Raw genomic sequence first — 15,569 nt, 5'->3', positions numbered from 1 at the left:
GTCATCTGTAAACAGCACAGGTGGAGGGCACACTCATCCTCTCACTCTACACCTGTGCGTGTGGTCATCTGTAAACAGCACAGGTGGAGGGCACACTCATCCTCTCACTCTACACCTGTGCGTGTGGTCATCTGTAAACAGCACAGGTGGAGGGCACACTCATCCTCTCACTCTACACCTGTGTGTGTGGTCATTTGTAAACAGCACAGGTGGAGGGCACACTCATCCTCTCACTCTACACCTGTGTGTGTGGTCATCTGTAAATAGCACAGCTGGAGGGCACACTCATCACTCTACAACCCACTACTAAGCCTGGTAGCCCTCGGGATGGCTAAGGGTTTCAAGTATCACTGCAGTACAGTGGGGACAGCAGCTTCAGGATGGGCCCGCACCAGGGTGGATGGGAGACCGCTGCAGGCATCTGTACTCAGATCCTGACCCCTCTCTCCGCAGAGGGATGCAAAGCCCACACCAGGGTGGATGGGAGACCCGTTGCAGGCATCCATACCCAGACCTTGGCCCCTCTCTCCACAGGCAGACGGAGGCAAAGGCCGTACCAGGGTGGATGGGCGGTAGGAGGTGGGGACCCTACGGTTTGGGGGCCACGTAACAATGGCAAACCTTCCTGAGTCCTCCAAGCAGGTGCCCCACCCTGCTCACCATCTGACCTGAGAGGCCCATCAGCTTTGACCTGGGATCCTCCAGCACGCGAGGCCCCGTTCAGTGGGCACGGGTACTGGGAAGTCCCTCGAAAGCCCTCCCAGGGTTTACAATGGACTCCAGCTAGCACTGAGTACAAGGCAGGGATTCTTGGGGAACAGAGAGGCAAATCATATAGGCCTAGGGGGCTGGGGTCACTGGGGAAGAAGGCAGGAGAACCCACATGCCAATACAGAACTGATCCACTTGTTAGGAGCCCAGTTATAAGGCTCTGATACGTTTCAGGGGCATTTAGGTATGTCCAAGAGCTGTCTGGTACTGAGCTCTCTATACTGGGATTACCTCATCAAGAGAACCCATGGTGACTGACAGTGGCGACAGGTACTTAGCCCGGGAAACCACATGAGAACCGAGCACTAAGAGGCTGGGATATGACAGCTCAGCTGAAGGTCATGTGTGTGGCACCAGCCCAGTTGGAGTCCAGGCCCACTACCCCTGCAGAAAAAGCCGGGCAGCCCTGAAGTGCACCTGGACTCGAATCAACACCACTAGGAGGCAGGATATTCTCAGGTTAGGGCTTTGCTTGATCCCTTCCAGTCCTGACAATGGGAGGCCGATTGGGTGACCCACAGCCTAGGACACGGAGCCCCAGAGAACTAACAATGCCAAGTCATGGGTGGCTCGGCACCTCCCACAGCTATTTATCACTGGCTTGTATGGCCTGCACCTCCCTGAGGAGACTTGTCTTGCCCAACCCACACCCAGGAGATGTCTCTGGGGGCCACTCGAGCCCCGGAATACTCTTCTGGGAAAGCATGGTCCTGAAATAAATTCCGCTTTGGCATCTTCTCAGGACCAGGAGCATTCCAGGACTGGTTCCACGACTGGAGGTCAAATGCAGTCAGGCCTCTCCTGGGCCCAGCAGCTGCCCCGGGACAGCGGAGGAGCCCATGCTCCTCACAGCCCATAGACCAAGCCAGCAGCTCAAGGTGGCTGAAGCGTGCTAACTACACTCAGGGCTCCACAGGAGGGCAGCCTGGATGACACGAGGAGCTGGTTTTACACTTAACAGACTGGGGAGGGGGGGGGGAGGTTCACGGGGCCTGACAGACTGTTAAGAAGCCATGTCCAGTGCCACCAGCCTTTATTCACAGACCCTCAGTCTCTGTCTCCAACAGACACCTGGATTCAAGAGGGCACAAAAAAGGGGGCCTTGGTGATCCTCCCAGTACACCCCAGAAAGCCAGGACAGGCCTGGCAGCACCACTCCTTCAAGGTCAGCCTCAGCGCCCCTGCTCACGGGCAGTGCTGTGGCCACAGGGCGCCAGAGGCCCCTTCAGGAGCCAGCACTGTCCTCGGCTCAGAGTTGACTCCACTCTGAAACTGAGGCAAGAAAGGGGCGAGATGGACGGTGGGAGGAGGGAGCTCCCCAAACGTCCAGGCTCCACGGAGAGCCACACTGGATGCAGGTGGGATTGCACAGTCCTGATTTCCGGTCATTCGAGGTCCCAACAGCCGAAGAGAGGTCCCTTTTTTCCTTTCTGACCTTAGGTGGCCAGGAAGGAGAGGCGCGAGGCATGGCAGGTAACAGCAGAGAGGGCTGGGTAGGCAGGGCCAGGTGCTACCCAAGATGCAGCTGGCAGGGGAAAGGGACAAGGGCTGACATAGCCAGACCCCTGTTCCCCCAGTGACAGGGGCAACTTGAGACCCTGGAGAGGAAAGGAAGGGCCTTGGTCACCAATCCTGCTGGCCCTGGGGACTACAGCCCACTAGAGCACTCTCCCCCCTCCCAGGAGCAGAGGAAACCAACATCAAGTGCACCCTGATCTTCCGGAGGCCAGGGGAGGGGCGCCAGGCACTCTAGGACTTCTTGGCATCCTGCGTGTTCCTGCGCTTCAGGTCACTCAGGTCAATGGGCTTGAAGGCTGTCAGGAGACAGTCTGGTTGGTGCTCGGGACAGAACCCCACCCGGTCTCCACGGCACCAACCGAGGAGCCTTGGGAAGGACAGCAGTGCGGCTCCCCAGGTCCCCCACTCACTCTTCAGGCTGGGGTTGGGAACCTTCTCCACATACTCCTCCACTAGGCCCCGCTCTCCACCAGACAGCTGGCTGCGCAGGTCTCGTTCAACACCCTGCCAGGCTGCGACAGGACAGTGGGTCAGGGCCCTGCAGCCCTCAGCCCACAGCACGGGTGCAGAGGGTCTGCCCGATGCTGGGCCAAGCAGATGGCTGTCTCCTTCTGCGGTACCCATCCCGCCTCCACCAGTTTCCCCGTCAGCTAAAGGCGTCCTGCAGAGCCCTCTGCATCGGCTTCTCCTGCCCGTCCCTCCTGTGCCATGGCCTCCTCCACTACAGAAGGACACGCAAGTACCTTAGAGGGTCCCACCCAGTCCCACCTCCAATTTCAACCACACCACTCTGTGGTCACAGCTAGTTACTCTCCCAGGGAAGCTTCTAGGCCTGAGGACCGACTCAGAGATCCCACCTCTTCTGGTTCCACCCATTGCCCACGCCTTTTCTTGCTGTGGGAAGACCCACAGCAGGCAGCAGAAGCAGACCACAGGCACCGGTGCACCAACCTTCATAAATGAAGCGCACATTCTCCTCGTGTGCCGGCGTGAAGATCTCGCTGCTGTTGGTGGGGGAGCGGGGACTGCTGTTCCTCTTGCCGTTGTAGACGACTCTGGAGACAGGCGAGCTGGGGGAAGCTCCAGTGTGAGAAGCGATAGTGGGACAGGTGGGGTCCCAACCCCCCCCACACACATAAACTTAACACCCACCTGGTCATCGCTGGGTGTCTGGTCCTGGTGCTTGGCTGCTGAATCCTGCGGCCTGTGGAACAGAAACCCAAAGCACTGCAGATGTCACCCTTCCAGTAGAAACAGGAACCACCTCTGCGGCCCTGAGTCCACCAGGACCCTTAGGCTTGAGCCGTCAGTGGATCCAAGCAATCCTGAACAGCTATGGGGTCAGTGTCAGTCAGGACACAAAGGGCACAACAGGCCACTGAGGCCATGTGCTCAGCCCCATCTCGCACCCACTCCTGTCTTCAGTCTGCAGACCCCAGATCTGCCCCGGAGGGCTACTAGGACTCAGTGCATTCTTCTGCAAAGCACAAGACTCGGCTTCCCTGCTGTCCGTGGGAACTGCACCATGAGAAAATCAGCTTTCCTAGCTCAGGTACATCTGACTAGTGACCCCAGGACACTAGAGAACAAAGACAAAGCAGACCAGGAGGAAGACATCCCTGGAGGGAGCAGCCAGGCCTGGCCCGACCCAGTGACTGGAACCTGGGGTGCAATCTCTTTATAGGCCAGAGGATTTTTGCTGCCGAATGGGTGGGGTATCTATGTTTAGGGTCAGAATCTCATAATTAACCAGCTGAGGACACACAGTCCAAGACAAGAAAACCAGTCATACAAGGTTAGTTCTAAGCCTGGCCTTGGTCCAGATGGGGCAACCCCAAATGCTGAAGAGGAAGGAGACCCAGACAGTCCCAAGCATGCCACACCAGGCTTTCTCAAAGGCTCTTCTATGGTCAGTGAGCCGTCATTAACTCTTCAGATGGGTGGACACCTCGACAGCATCACGTCAGCTCTTGTAAGAGCTCTAGAACCTGTTCTCTCCCTGAACCTGGCTCCCCGCCTCTACTGTCTTAGTCTTTCCCAAAGCTGCCAGCCCAGACATCAAGCACAAGGAAAGCCCTCTGAGGTGTGATGGGGGCAGCGAGACGAGCTGGGGAGCTCCAGTTACAGCCAGGACACAGCAGGGCAGTGCTTGGGGCTAACCCCGGCTTTAGTTCCAGGGACCAAGCATCCTTTTTTTGTCATTGCTGCTTGGTAGTGCCTGTCCTCCAGCCCATTACTCTCTGCTGCCTCTCCTACCCATGCAGCCTTGGGCTCTGGTGGTCAGTCACATCCTCCAATGCCCTCTGCCTGGGTGCTCCAGCCCTGCTGGCAGCAGGCTCTGTTTGGTGAAGCAGAGAAACCTGAGCATGTTTCCTGGCGAGGAATGAAGTAACATGATACCAAGCGAGCAGGGTCTCTAAAAAGGCTGAATGTGTCGGGATCCAGCACCAAAGCGGGGACAATGGACTAATAATGGCAGAGTCTGCAGAAGCACATGGATGTCCACAAACTTGAGCACACTGCAGGGTCTCTGAGATCACAGGCCACTGCCCAGCAGCCCAGGTAAACGGGGTGATGGTCTAAGAAAGGGCATCCATTGTGAGTGAGCAGCCAGGGAAAGAACCCTACTGCACAAGAATTCATGCAGTATCCAGGCCTCTACACCCTGGGGCTCCCACTAGGATGGCAGCAGGGGCAGAAGTCAGACAAGGCCACCCTGAGCTCCACACCCAATACTTTTTAGCCCTGCTGTTCTTCTGTTACAAGGGTCTCAATGCCCCAGCCATAAATCCCTCATTCCATCAACTCCACAGTACTTTTTGGGTCTTTTTGCTGTTTGTGTTTAAAGACAGGAAGCCCAGGCTGGCCTCAAAATCACCGTGTCGTCAAGGCCAGCCATGACCTCCTGGTTCTCCTGTCTTCAGCCCCCAGGGCTGGAACTGCAGGCATAAACTACCACTATGCCTGGCACAACCCACAACCTCTTTTCTCTGTATCATTCAAAGTGGTTGTCCCAATAATTCTGAACATCAAAGTCCATAACTCTGGGGCCTCGTGCATGCTAGGCAACTGTGCTACCTTAGGTGTAAACTCTTCCTTCTTTACTTCTGAGAAGGATCTAATTTGCCCAGGCTGTCTTTGAACTTACTGTTAACTAAGCAGGCCATGGACTTGCAATCCTCCTGCATCGGCATCCTGAGTAGCTAGGCTACGAGCCTGTGCTACCACCAAGCTCTGCTGTGTTTGTAGACACACTTTTTGGTTTTTTTGTTGGTGGTGGTGGTGCTTTTTGTGTGTGTGTTTTGTTTTGTTTTGTTTTGGGGGGAAACTCATAAGACACAACTAACAATGATGGTATCTCAGACGTGATGACCCTCAGTGACATATCCCTACCTGTGGCCCTGCCCTCCTCTGACCTGCACACTCATCCCTGCTGCCCCAGCTTCCCGACTCCACTGTAGACTGAAGTGGCAGCACAGCTTCCTGACACTTCTCAGCCCTGCTCAGGGGAACCACGTGGGCTGTGCACCGTTGTGCGGCTCTCTGTCCACTTGGGCCGTGCACCGTCGTGTGGCTCTTGGTCCACTTTGGCCGTGCACTGTCGTACGGCTCTCGGTCCGTGTGCATCTCCTGTGTCACCAGCTACTATACCACAGCCCCCAGAGCAGTCAGGTGTAAACTTGCTTCCTGCTGAAAGACTACACCTCCCAGCTTCCCTTGCGACCATGGAAGTACAGTCCGCCTCTATAAGGGGCCACATCCCATCTTCCTCTGCAGGCATTTTGGCCATCTGCACTGCTGGGTACAAAGCGCTCTCCATGAATAAACACGGTCCCACCTAAGGTCAGACCAAGTCTTTCTTTCTCCCTCCAGGTTCTCCTCAGCCGCCTTTTAAAAGTCCTACTCCCTCATCTTCTCTCCGGGGCCTCCAGACAAGGGCTTTGGCTTCCCCGTTGAAAGTGAAGTGGTCACCACAGACAGTTTACCAAGTCCTCCTGCTCCAACGAATGCACAGCCACCTGAAGCCTGGATCTTCAGCCAACAGGGGTAATGGACACGACAGAGCCATACTGCCCCATCCCAGTGGAAACTAGTAACTAAAGGGATGCTACAGACCGCTGGGTATGAGACAGAAGATGTGGTGCAGCTCATACTTAAACAAGGTGGAGGTCCAGGGGCTGAGAACCACACACGCCACAGCAGACCCTTGCCAAGGGAGGACTATAAGGCAGTCCCTGGGCTTGGAACTTTATATACTATCCGTGTTCCTATCACAGCTAGCAAGGAAGAAGACATCTGGAGAGCCTATTGCAGAGGATGAAGCAGCTGTCACCTAGCACAGGTGCTCTCCCAGCCCCCACCCAACCCAAAGCCTTCAAGGCTGCAGCTGCTGGCCGGGGTGCTGGATGCTGATTTTCCCTGAGCTTGCCTCAATTCCTGTCTGCATGCTACATCAGGTTCCTCTCCACTCTGAAATGCCCGCTTCCCAGTGACACCATGCGGGGCTGCTCACAGTCCTCTATCCCACGGGGAGTTCTTACTGAATGGGTTTATTCTATGCAGAACCATTAGCTTCGAAGAGACCCAAGGCCTTCAGGGACTTCCTAGAAGACAACATGGGGAGACAGGACAAGCTGCAGGGGATCCAAAACCCAATTCAACTTTTCTAAATGCATTCAACATGCCAGGGACCTGACGCTAGGTGGCACATACTTTGCTGCCCAAGAAAGCGACAACAGAGGTCCCCCACCAGAACTAACGGTGCAAAGACTGGCCATTATTGTTCTTTTGGAATTTCTGCTATCCAAATTTTGTTTTCTTCCTTCCACTCCCCATCCCTTTTAGAAAAAGAGGTCTCATATAGCCCCGGCTGGTCTTAAACTTCTGATCCTCCTGACTCTACCTCACCAAGTTCTGGGCTTACAGACAGGTGCCATCAGTCCCTGCTTCAAATTTTCTGGTTCGTCCTTCCATGTCTTGTGTCCTTTACAGATTATGAGGCCTTTACTTAATGACTAACCAAACGAGCAAGGGCCGCTGTGCTGTTACAGATGTGCTTCTGGATGATGACCTAGAATGTCAGGTTAGCCTCTTCTTTCCCTGGACTAGCAAACCACAGTATTCCCAGGCCCCTCATTCTGGAGGACCTGGCTCCTGCTGCACCCCCCCCCGTCGTGTGTGTGTGTGTGTGTGTGTGTGTGTGTGTGTGTGTGTGTGGTGTGTGCGTGCGTCCCTCTCTGCCCTAGACACTCCCCAGCCACAAGTTCACAGCTGATCCTAACTCACTGGAGACCTTTGCTTGAGCTTGTCCTCTGTCTGAAAGGTGCCATCCAGAGGGTTGATCGCCCCAGAACCAGGACTGCTTTGTCAACAGGGGCACGGGACTTCCGGCCACCATCCATCCCGTCCACCTTGTGGACTGGACTTGCGCAGAGCCACTGCATCTGCACAAAAGCGATGTGGGCAGGGCAGGTAACGAGCAAAGACACGGGCGCGGGTTGGAGAGCCGGGCCTGCGCGGCCCAGAAGCGGGAAGAGCCCGCGGGGAGGCTGCCCGGGGACTGCGGGCGTCGTCTCCCCGCGGGAGGCCCGGCAAGAGAGGCTCCTCCGAGCTGCTGCCACGTCCGCACCCCGCGGCGACACCGGCCTCGTCTCTCCCCGCGCCGGCGGGGCGACCCAGCGACACCAGGGCGGGGCGGGGCGGAGCGGTCAAGGTCCCGCGGAGCCCGCAGCGCCCCGCCCCGCCGCGCCACCCGCGCCGCGCCCTCCTCACCTCGCCCTCCTCGCCGCCGCCGCCGCCGCCGCCGCTGCCAGTGGGCCGGCCGGAAGTGACGCCGCCGCGCAGGCGCGCATGGCGCGGGCCACGTGATCGCCGGCGCACGGGGTACGGCGAGGTCGGAGGCGCACGAGGTCGTCCCGGAAACGCGGGGTTGGGAGGTTTTTCCCCGCGTGTCTGAGAAAGGAGACGGCTGGACCGGGACAGGGGCGGCCCGGGTCCCAGCCGCTCTACCCTGAGGCGTTGCACCGCCACGAAGCCGCATCTCAGCGTGCATGGCGATGGTTTGGCACTGGACCGCGCTAATTAGTCATCATCACAGCTTGGAAATCACGTTTATTGAAAAAGTAAAAAGTATCATAAAAAAGGAAAAAACAAACAAAAAAGCAAAACCTGGAGAAAAAGTCAGGCCAGAGAAAATGGGTTTGGGGGCAGGGGAAGTCGTGACCCCACGACAAGTCCTAGCATCCTGGCTGCCTCCCTGGCACGCTCAGTGCGCACACCTTGGCCCCTAGGGCAAGGTGCTTGCCTCTCCTCCAGGGAGGCACAAACCCAAGGACAGGGCTGGCTCAGTCCCTCAGTCCATGCTGGTTCCTTTGAAGAGTTCCACCAAGTCCTTGAAGTCTGGGTCAATAAGGTCGGAGGGCAGATCGCCATCATCGTTGGCTGCATCCCTGTCTGCTCCCAAAGAGATGAGATACCTGGGGTGTGAAGGGCTGTTGGTTAAAGCCTACTCGGCCCTCCCAGGAACAGAGGGCTAGAATTTGGGGGTCACCTGTTTGTTTTTGTTTTTTCCAGGCAGAGGAGGGAGAAACCTGACCCCTTGGAAGCTATGGCCAGATTTTCCAGTTTGCTCTAATGTTGCAATCGGATAGAAACTGCCAGAATCCCTCAGAGTTGCTGCCTACACCGTCAGAGCTATCTTTGGGGGTTCACATGCTGGAGACCAATTGAAGCCTGGAGGGAGTGGGATGGAGCCTCTGTGCCCTATTCCATAGTCTCACCTGGCTATGTCAGGGTACCCATCGCTGCAAGCGATATGCAGAGGTGTCCAGCCAGTCTCATCTCGCTGGTGAATGTCCGCACCATATTTGACCAGCAACTTTACACAGTCCAGGTTTCCAGAGAGCACAGCTTCATGCAGAGCGGCCAGGCCTGGGCATGGTGGGAAGACAGGGTCAAAGCTGTAACCCTCTGCATAGAATTTCCCCTACCTCTTTATAGACAGACCAGTCCGGCAACTCATACTCACCTGAGGGGTGGATAGTGTCCAAGGAGACTTTGCGAGCCCGGATAAAGCGTCCCACCTGCTCCAGGTCGCCTTGACGGATGTGGTCCAAGAAGAGAACATCATTAGGGAAACGCACGCTGCGATCAGCCAACAGCCGCCGCCGCCGCTGTCTAGGGCTGTAGCGAGCATAGCGGGCAGTTCTGCTGGGCATCCCGGGGGTTGGGGTGGACTATCTCTGTGGGGCCCCTACTTCAGTAGGTATGAATGGGAAGTATGCCAGCCAGACCAGATCGGTGTGTAGGCTCTCTGGCTTGACAGAACCTCAATTCCAGCTTATATAGGGCTTGCGGGGCTATATAAAGCTGCTCAGTCATGCTTACCGGCGCGAGGGGCTGAAACCGAGCTGCTCCCCCCTCCCGGAGCACAGGATCATGTTTAGTGGCTCATCTTTCAGCACACCTGTTGCTATGTCCGGCCAAAGGGGTCAGATCCTTCCTGGCTACTACACCCTGTCCGCAGCTGGACCTAGAAGGTGCCTTGTAGAGGGCTAGGAGAAGGACGAGGAGAGAGCCCACGGGAAAAGCCGTGGATGTGGGCTCAAGGACATCAGGAGGAGCCAAGCTTGGAGGATGACTTACCTGTTTACCTGCTGGAAGCTGAGCCCTATCGCCATCTGAAAAGCATTGATCCGTTGTCATTTAGGTCTCAGCGCTGTTCATTTCCCAACATGTCACTCTTAACCTTCCCTTGTAGCTTCTAGAGAAGATTCCCAGAACCAGGAACTGCTGCTGCCTTGGCTAGGATCTCAGTCCTGCAGGCCAACACTACCAGTCCCGAGCACCCGCCTTGCACGTGTGTGCGTGCACACACACACACACACACATACACACACACACACGCACACACACGCTGCTTTGGGGTCTGGACAGTCTCCTAGAGACTATGTTGAAGGTGTCATCCAGTCCATTCCTAAGAGATCAGGTGGTGCCCATTACAGGTGAGGAAAGGGAAGGACCCCACACGTTAGTTTCCTGCAGACTCTGTCTTGCTTTTGCAACAGCTTCAGCCAAGGTCTCAGGTGGTGCTTGGCTTGGGAGCATGAGACTACCTGTTAGATGGAATGCAGGAATACAGCTGGGCCAGAGGAACCCCGAAACTTGGTTATGGAGCTGTGGATAATCCGACTCTACAGCTTCCCCTGACTCCCTGAAAGCTAATGGTTGGCTGGGGTTGCTGTGACCAAGTCACACAGACCCGGGTCTCAACTCTCAAAGAATGGTTTGCTCTCACCGGACGGTGGTAGCGCACCCCTTTTAATCCCAGCACTGGGGAGGCAGAGGCAGGCGGATCTCTGTGAGTTCGAGGCCAGCCTGGTTTACAGAGCTAGCTCCAGGACAGGTTTCAAAGATGCAAAGAAACCCTGTCTCGAAAAATAAACCCCCCCAAAAAAAACAAAACAGAAAAACAAGCGTTTGCTCTCATGGTTCCTGAGCCCGGCAGCCTGAGACCGGGGAGGACTCCAGAGGTTCTGAGGGAGCCTCTGCTCCAGGCTTCCCAGCCTCCAGAAGTCAGTCCAGTCCTTGGTGTTCTTTGGCTTCTAAAAATATTTGCCCATTCATCTCTAACGGCTTCTTTCTATTCCTGTGTCCACGTCCTAACTAACCCTACCTTGTTTGTTTGTTTTCCAGACAGAGGCACTGGCTGGGAACTCCCTTTTGAACTGGGACTCAGGCAAACTCCTGAGCACCCCAGCCGTCAGTTCCCAAGTGCCGGGATTACAGGAGGTGCACCACCACACTGAGCGACCCCATTAAAAAATTTTTTCCTTTAGGAAAGGTGGTTGTTTTCCAGGTTGGCCAGCCTTGAACTCGTAATTCTCCTCTCTGAGCCTCCTCAAAAAAAAAAAAGTGCTGGAATTATAGGCATGTGCCATCATATCTGGCGCGGATTTCTTCTTATAAAGACGCCGTCCATAGACGTTCTTACAAAGACTTAGGGTACACCCTACTCCAGTGTGACCTCACCCTATCCATTTTTACTAACAATGACCCTATTTCTAAGAAACTCACCCTCAAAAGTGCTGGGAGCTAGGGCATGAAGCAGGGAAACCCAACCTACTAGGTGGTCACGGGAGGCCCAAAACTGGGTAGCTCCTTGGCAGACTGGGGAGCTGGGAAGGCAATGTAGTCAGCTGACCTTACATCACCTGGCCCCTCTCCAGCCAGCACCAAGCCAACATGTTACACACCCTTTAGGTGTAAAGCCGAGGACACACTGAATGAGAGCTCCCTGCCTGGCAGGGGTGTTTCCACCATCCCTCAGTGCTTAGAGGCTACTCCCTGAGTTTGTGTACCCCAGTCCTGAGAGAATCTGTTACGGATGGTTCTGTGGCTCTGCATCTCCAGGGCTCAGTTCTGGCCTCTTACGAAGAGTCAGGTCCCATGTCTTCTAACTTGCTTCCCTAAAGCAGGGAAATTAAACATTCTTCGCTGTAGCTGTGTGATAGACACCCCACCTCACCCCACCGCTTGTACGTGAAGATTATCTCTTCGTGTGTTGTGGAAAAGTTTCGTCTGCGCTCCCAGCTCAGAGGATCGTAAGAAAGTGTGTGAGTGAATGTGCCACCCACAGAGCAGCAGGGAGGACCCACAGACCCGCCTGTCCACCGGTCAGTGAACACCTCCAATGAGACAAGGTCCGGGCACTCTTCGCATGTGCAGCCTTGGCCACTTGGAGCACAGAGGTTCTTGAGTTTGGGATTTCTGTTTGAGTCGGAGTCCCCCAAATCTTCCAGACAGTATTCCTGGGAATTGTGTGTTCTGAGCTGAGACCTTTGCCTGGTATTCCTCAACTTCCAACAGGAGCCACGGTGGGCTGTTCAAGTCCCTTGTGGTTGATGTTAGAACAAAGCCTGGAATTACCGGCCTCTGTCCCTGATTCTCTCAGACAGTATGGACTTACAAGGTTACTAGTCTTAGAATTTCTACTTCCTGGAGAATGGGCTAAAGCATTTACACAAAGCTGCAGTGGTGACAATTTCTGTCCTTCCTGCATTTGGGAAACAGAACGAGGAAGTTCAAGCTTCAAAAAAAAAATATTCAAAGGTTTCCCTCCAACATTTTTTCTTTTTCCTTTTTGGTTTTTCAAGACAGGGTTTCTCTTTGTAGCTTTAGAGCCTCTCCTGGAACTTGCTTTGTAGACCAGGCTGGCCCCAAACTTGCAGAGATCCACCTGACTCTGCCTGTGTTGAGATTAAAGGTGTGAGCCACCATCCAGCCCTCCAGCATTTTGTAGCCCTCAAACTTTCAATCTTCTTGCCAGCAGGGCAGTGATGGCACACACCTTTAGTAGTCCCAACACACTAGAGGCAGAGTTCAAGGCCAGCTTGGTTTACAGAGCAAGTTCCAGGACAGTTAGAACTACACAGAGAAACACTGTCTCAAAACAAAAACAAAAAAAAAACTCCTCTTGTCTGAGCTCCTAAGCATTGGGATTTCAGGCTTGTATTACCATACCCAATTCCAATTTATCAAAGTCCAGAGCTGGGAACATAGTTCCGGGGTAAAGTATTACCTAGCGAGACAGCCAGACACTGTCTCAACAACAGCAACAACGAAGAGTTCAACACAAATTTGCCATAGTAACACAACCTCTGGGGGCTAAGGCAGATTGTTTGCCTTGAGTCCAAAGCCAGTCTGAGCTACATAGTGAGTTCAAGGCCAGAAGGGGTGGCACAAGTCTAAACTGAACCAAACCAGAAAAGACAAAAGTCTGGTAATGTCACCAGCAGTGATGTGTACTCAGGGGCTGTGAGGTGCTAGGCAATCCAGCATAGGCTGCGGAATTGGGCAGTCAAAAATTCAACTTCAGAGTCTGAAGCCCCTTAGGGAAGTGCTTTTGGTTTTGTTGTTGTTGTTGTTGTTAAATTCCAGGCTGTTGGCTTCTGGGTACCTGGGGGAACTGGGAAATCCCAGTCTGCTAAACCTTCATCACTTCCCCTAAGAGCCTCAAGTTGTTTGACTAATCCACCAATCCCAGCCACAGAGGTTTTAGACACCACCCTGTAGCTGCCCTGCACAGTCTGGCTCTGGAATGCTCCATCAGCTGCCTCTGCAAAAAGGGGAAAGGTATCTGTGAGTCACACTCCTCTCAGGAGCGCGTGACATTGGCTGCCCAATGTGAGCCTTCTTATCCAGAGACCAAGTCCCTGCACAGCTGGGCAGTGGTGCGCTGGCTGTCTGAGGGAGGGGCATACCTTTATAGTTGGGACTGGAAACAGTCTGCTCACAGCCCTGCTGGTCTTCTTCCCTGGAAGTCCTGTGTCTTTTTTTTTTTAATTGGTATGTTTGCCTGAATGCATGTCTGTGTGAGGATGTCAGAAACCCTGGAACTGGAGTTCCAGACAGGTGTGAGCTGCCATATGGATGCTGGGAATTGAACCCAGGTCCTCTGGAAGAGCAGTCAGTGCTCTTAACCGCTGACCCGTCTCTCCAGCCCATCCCATGGGTTCCCTTAATGACAGCCTTGACTCACATTCTGGGGACAAAATTCATACCTTCCCCTGTCAAACTCCACAATGACAGTACCCACTTTAAGGTGACCACGGTCCGTTGTGCCAGCAGGCCCCTGCTGAAACTTGTGGAGCGGAAGCAGCTGGAAACCAGCCCTATAATGAGTCACCAAGAGCCAGTGAAGGCAGCGTAAGTGGACAACTGTCCTAACTGCTGAGTCAGAATGAAGACTATAGAGTGACAGATACAGATACCTGGGAAATTGGCCCTGCTTGTGTGCCGAACCAGCGAGGATCATCCCTGGGTTTGTACGAGCTTTTATGGAGGGATAAGGCAGCCATGGAGGAAATGACCACGACCCACACCCCTAGACCTGGGAGAGAATCATACAGGAAGCCTTTCAGTGCAGCCCAAGAGTTGGGTCTGGCACAATGGCTATCAGCAGGGGGATATCTAGCCTTGGTGCTGAGACAGTGTCTTGGTCTGGATATCTTCAGAACCAAGTCTTCAAGTTAAACTTATTTTTTTAAAAGATTTATTTATTTATTTATTATGTATACAGCATTGTGCATGTGTAGTAACAATACAGGTGCCGGGCGGTGGTGGCGCACGCCTTTAATCCCAGCACTCGGGAGGCAGAGGCAGGCGGATCTCTGTGAGTTCGAGACTAGCCTGGTCTACAAGAGCTAGTTCCAGGACAGGCTCCAAAAGCACAGAGAAACCCTGTCTCGAAAAACCAAAAAAAAAAAAAAATACAGGTGAGGCTGTCTGTCTGTCTGACCTCAGGCAGCTTGCAGCATTACCTCAGGGCCCCTGTGACCACCCTGAATCCTGTGACCCTTTGGCCCTGTGTGCCTCTACTCCAGTCCTGAGACTCTCGGGCACCATGGTGCTCCCAAAGGTGTCCATGTCAGAAAGGAAGTTTGGGAAAGTCAACCTCAGGAGTATCACGATCCCCATTGCATGTGAGATCCACCTGCCTCTGCCTTCTGAGTGCTGGGATTACAGGGGTGTGCCACCACCACCCAGTTTAAATTTATTTTGTGTTCACTGGTGTTTTGTCTGCATGTATGTCTGTGTGCAGATGTCAGAAGCTCTCTTAACTGCTAAACCATCTCTCCAGCCCTAAGTGTGCGTATTTATTTTTATTTTTCTGGCTCTTAACCATTGAACCCCAGACTGTTGAACCAAGTCTTCAAATTAAACTTATTTTTTAAAAAGATTTATTTATTTATTATGTATACAGCATTCTGCCTGCATGTATGCCTGCACACCAGAAGAGGGCACCAGATCTCATTACAGATGGTTGTGAGCCACAATGTGGTTGCTGGGAATTGAACTCAGGACCTCTGGAAGAGCAGCCAGTGCTCTTAACCTCTCCAGCCCAAACTTATTTTTTTTTTATAATCTCATGTAGCTCAGGCTGTCTCTGGACTCCTTGTGTAGCTGAAGATGGTCTTTTTACTTTCTCTTCTCAAGTGCTAGGATTCCAGGTATGCACCACCACGCCTTGCCTCCCCCACCCCTTCTTTCTTTTGAGACAGAGTCTTACAATGCCTAGAACTCACTATGCAAGCCACACTGGCCTCGAAGTCACAGATCCACCTGCCTTTGCCTAGGTGCTGGGATTAAAGATGTGCACCACCATCCCCAGGTTGTTTTGTTAAGGTCTCCAACCCCCAGTTCTCCTGCTTCAGCCTTACCAGCGCAGGTACTCAAAGTGCATCAAAAGCTGGAGAGAACTCAACAGTTAGGAGCGCTGC

At 54.0% G+C, this 15,569-nt stretch overlaps 2 protein-coding genes across 5 annotated transcripts; both read right to left on the bottom strand.

Moving 5' to 3' along the window:
• Positions 1-1,787: 1,787 nt before the first annotated feature.
• Positions 1,788-8,142, bottom strand: Mcrip1 (MAPK regulated corepressor interacting protein 1). Of its 4 annotated transcripts, none has more exons than XR_012912220.1 (6): positions 8,062-8,142; positions 3,442-3,493; positions 3,241-3,359; positions 2,700-2,801; positions 2,471-2,585; positions 1,788-2,369 (listed from the first exon to the last, which is right to left on the bottom strand). XR_012912220.1 is itself a non-coding variant. In XM_075989841.1 (6 exons), the coding sequence occupies exons 2-5, from the start codon at positions 3,447-3,449 to the stop codon at positions 2,521-2,523; spliced, it is 294 nt and encodes a 97-aa protein (XP_075845956.1). In that variant the 5' UTR covers positions 3,450-3,493; positions 8,062-8,142; the 3' UTR covers positions 1,788-2,369; positions 2,482-2,520. The 4 variants fall into 4 exon arrangements, 2 of the variants coding, with proteins under 2 accessions (XP_075845956.1, XP_075845957.1); XM_075989841.1 differs by having other exon boundaries at positions 2,482-2,585; XR_012912221.1 differs by lacking the exon at positions 2,700-2,801.
• Positions 8,143-8,370: 228 nt separating this feature from the next.
• On the bottom strand, positions 8,371-9,621 carry Ppp1r27 (protein phosphatase 1 regulatory subunit 27). The gene is made up of 3 exons (XM_075942132.1): positions 9,317-9,621; positions 9,069-9,219; positions 8,371-8,765 (listed from the first exon to the last, which is right to left on the bottom strand). Exons 1-3 carry the CDS (start codon positions 9,504-9,506, stop codon positions 8,642-8,644), a joined length of 465 nt encoding a protein of 154 aa, XP_075798247.1. The 5' UTR covers positions 9,507-9,621; the 3' UTR covers positions 8,371-8,641.
• Positions 9,622-15,569: the final 5,948 nt, after the last annotated feature.

This window comes from Microtus pennsylvanicus, chromosome 11 (genome assembly GCF_037038515.1).
Source record: "Microtus pennsylvanicus isolate mMicPen1 chromosome 11, mMicPen1.hap1, whole genome shotgun sequence".
In the NCBI taxonomy this organism is placed as follows: domain Eukaryota; kingdom Metazoa; phylum Chordata; class Mammalia; order Rodentia; family Cricetidae; genus Microtus; species Microtus pennsylvanicus.
The sequence above is the reverse complement of the archived record's forward strand: the minus strand, read 5'-3'. Positions and strand labels throughout refer to the sequence as shown.

Excerpts from the sequence above, each read along its gene's own strand:
- Ppp1r27 (XM_075942132.1), bottom strand. The coding sequence starts at position 9,506 with ATGCCCAGCAGAACTGCCCGCTATGCTCGCTACAGCCCTAGACAGCGG. Across the intron at positions 9,220-9,316 it reads GGACACTATCCACCCCTCAG|GCCTGGCCGCTCTGCATGAA; the intron begins GTGAGTATGAGT and ends CACCATGCCCAG. Across the intron at positions 8,766-9,068 it reads GGGTACCCTGACATAGCCAG|GTATCTCATCTCTTTGGGAG; the intron begins GTGAGACTATGG and ends TTCACACCCCAG.
- Mcrip1 (XM_075989841.1), bottom strand. Across the intron at positions 2,802-3,240 it reads TGTGCGCTTCATTTATGAAG|CCTGGCAGGGTGTTGAACGA; the intron begins GTTGGTGCACCG and ends GTCCTGTCGCAG. Across the intron at positions 2,586-2,699 it reads TCCCAACCCCAGCCTGAAGA|CCTTCAAGCCCATTGACCTG; the intron begins GTGAGTGGGGGA and ends GTCTCCTGACAG.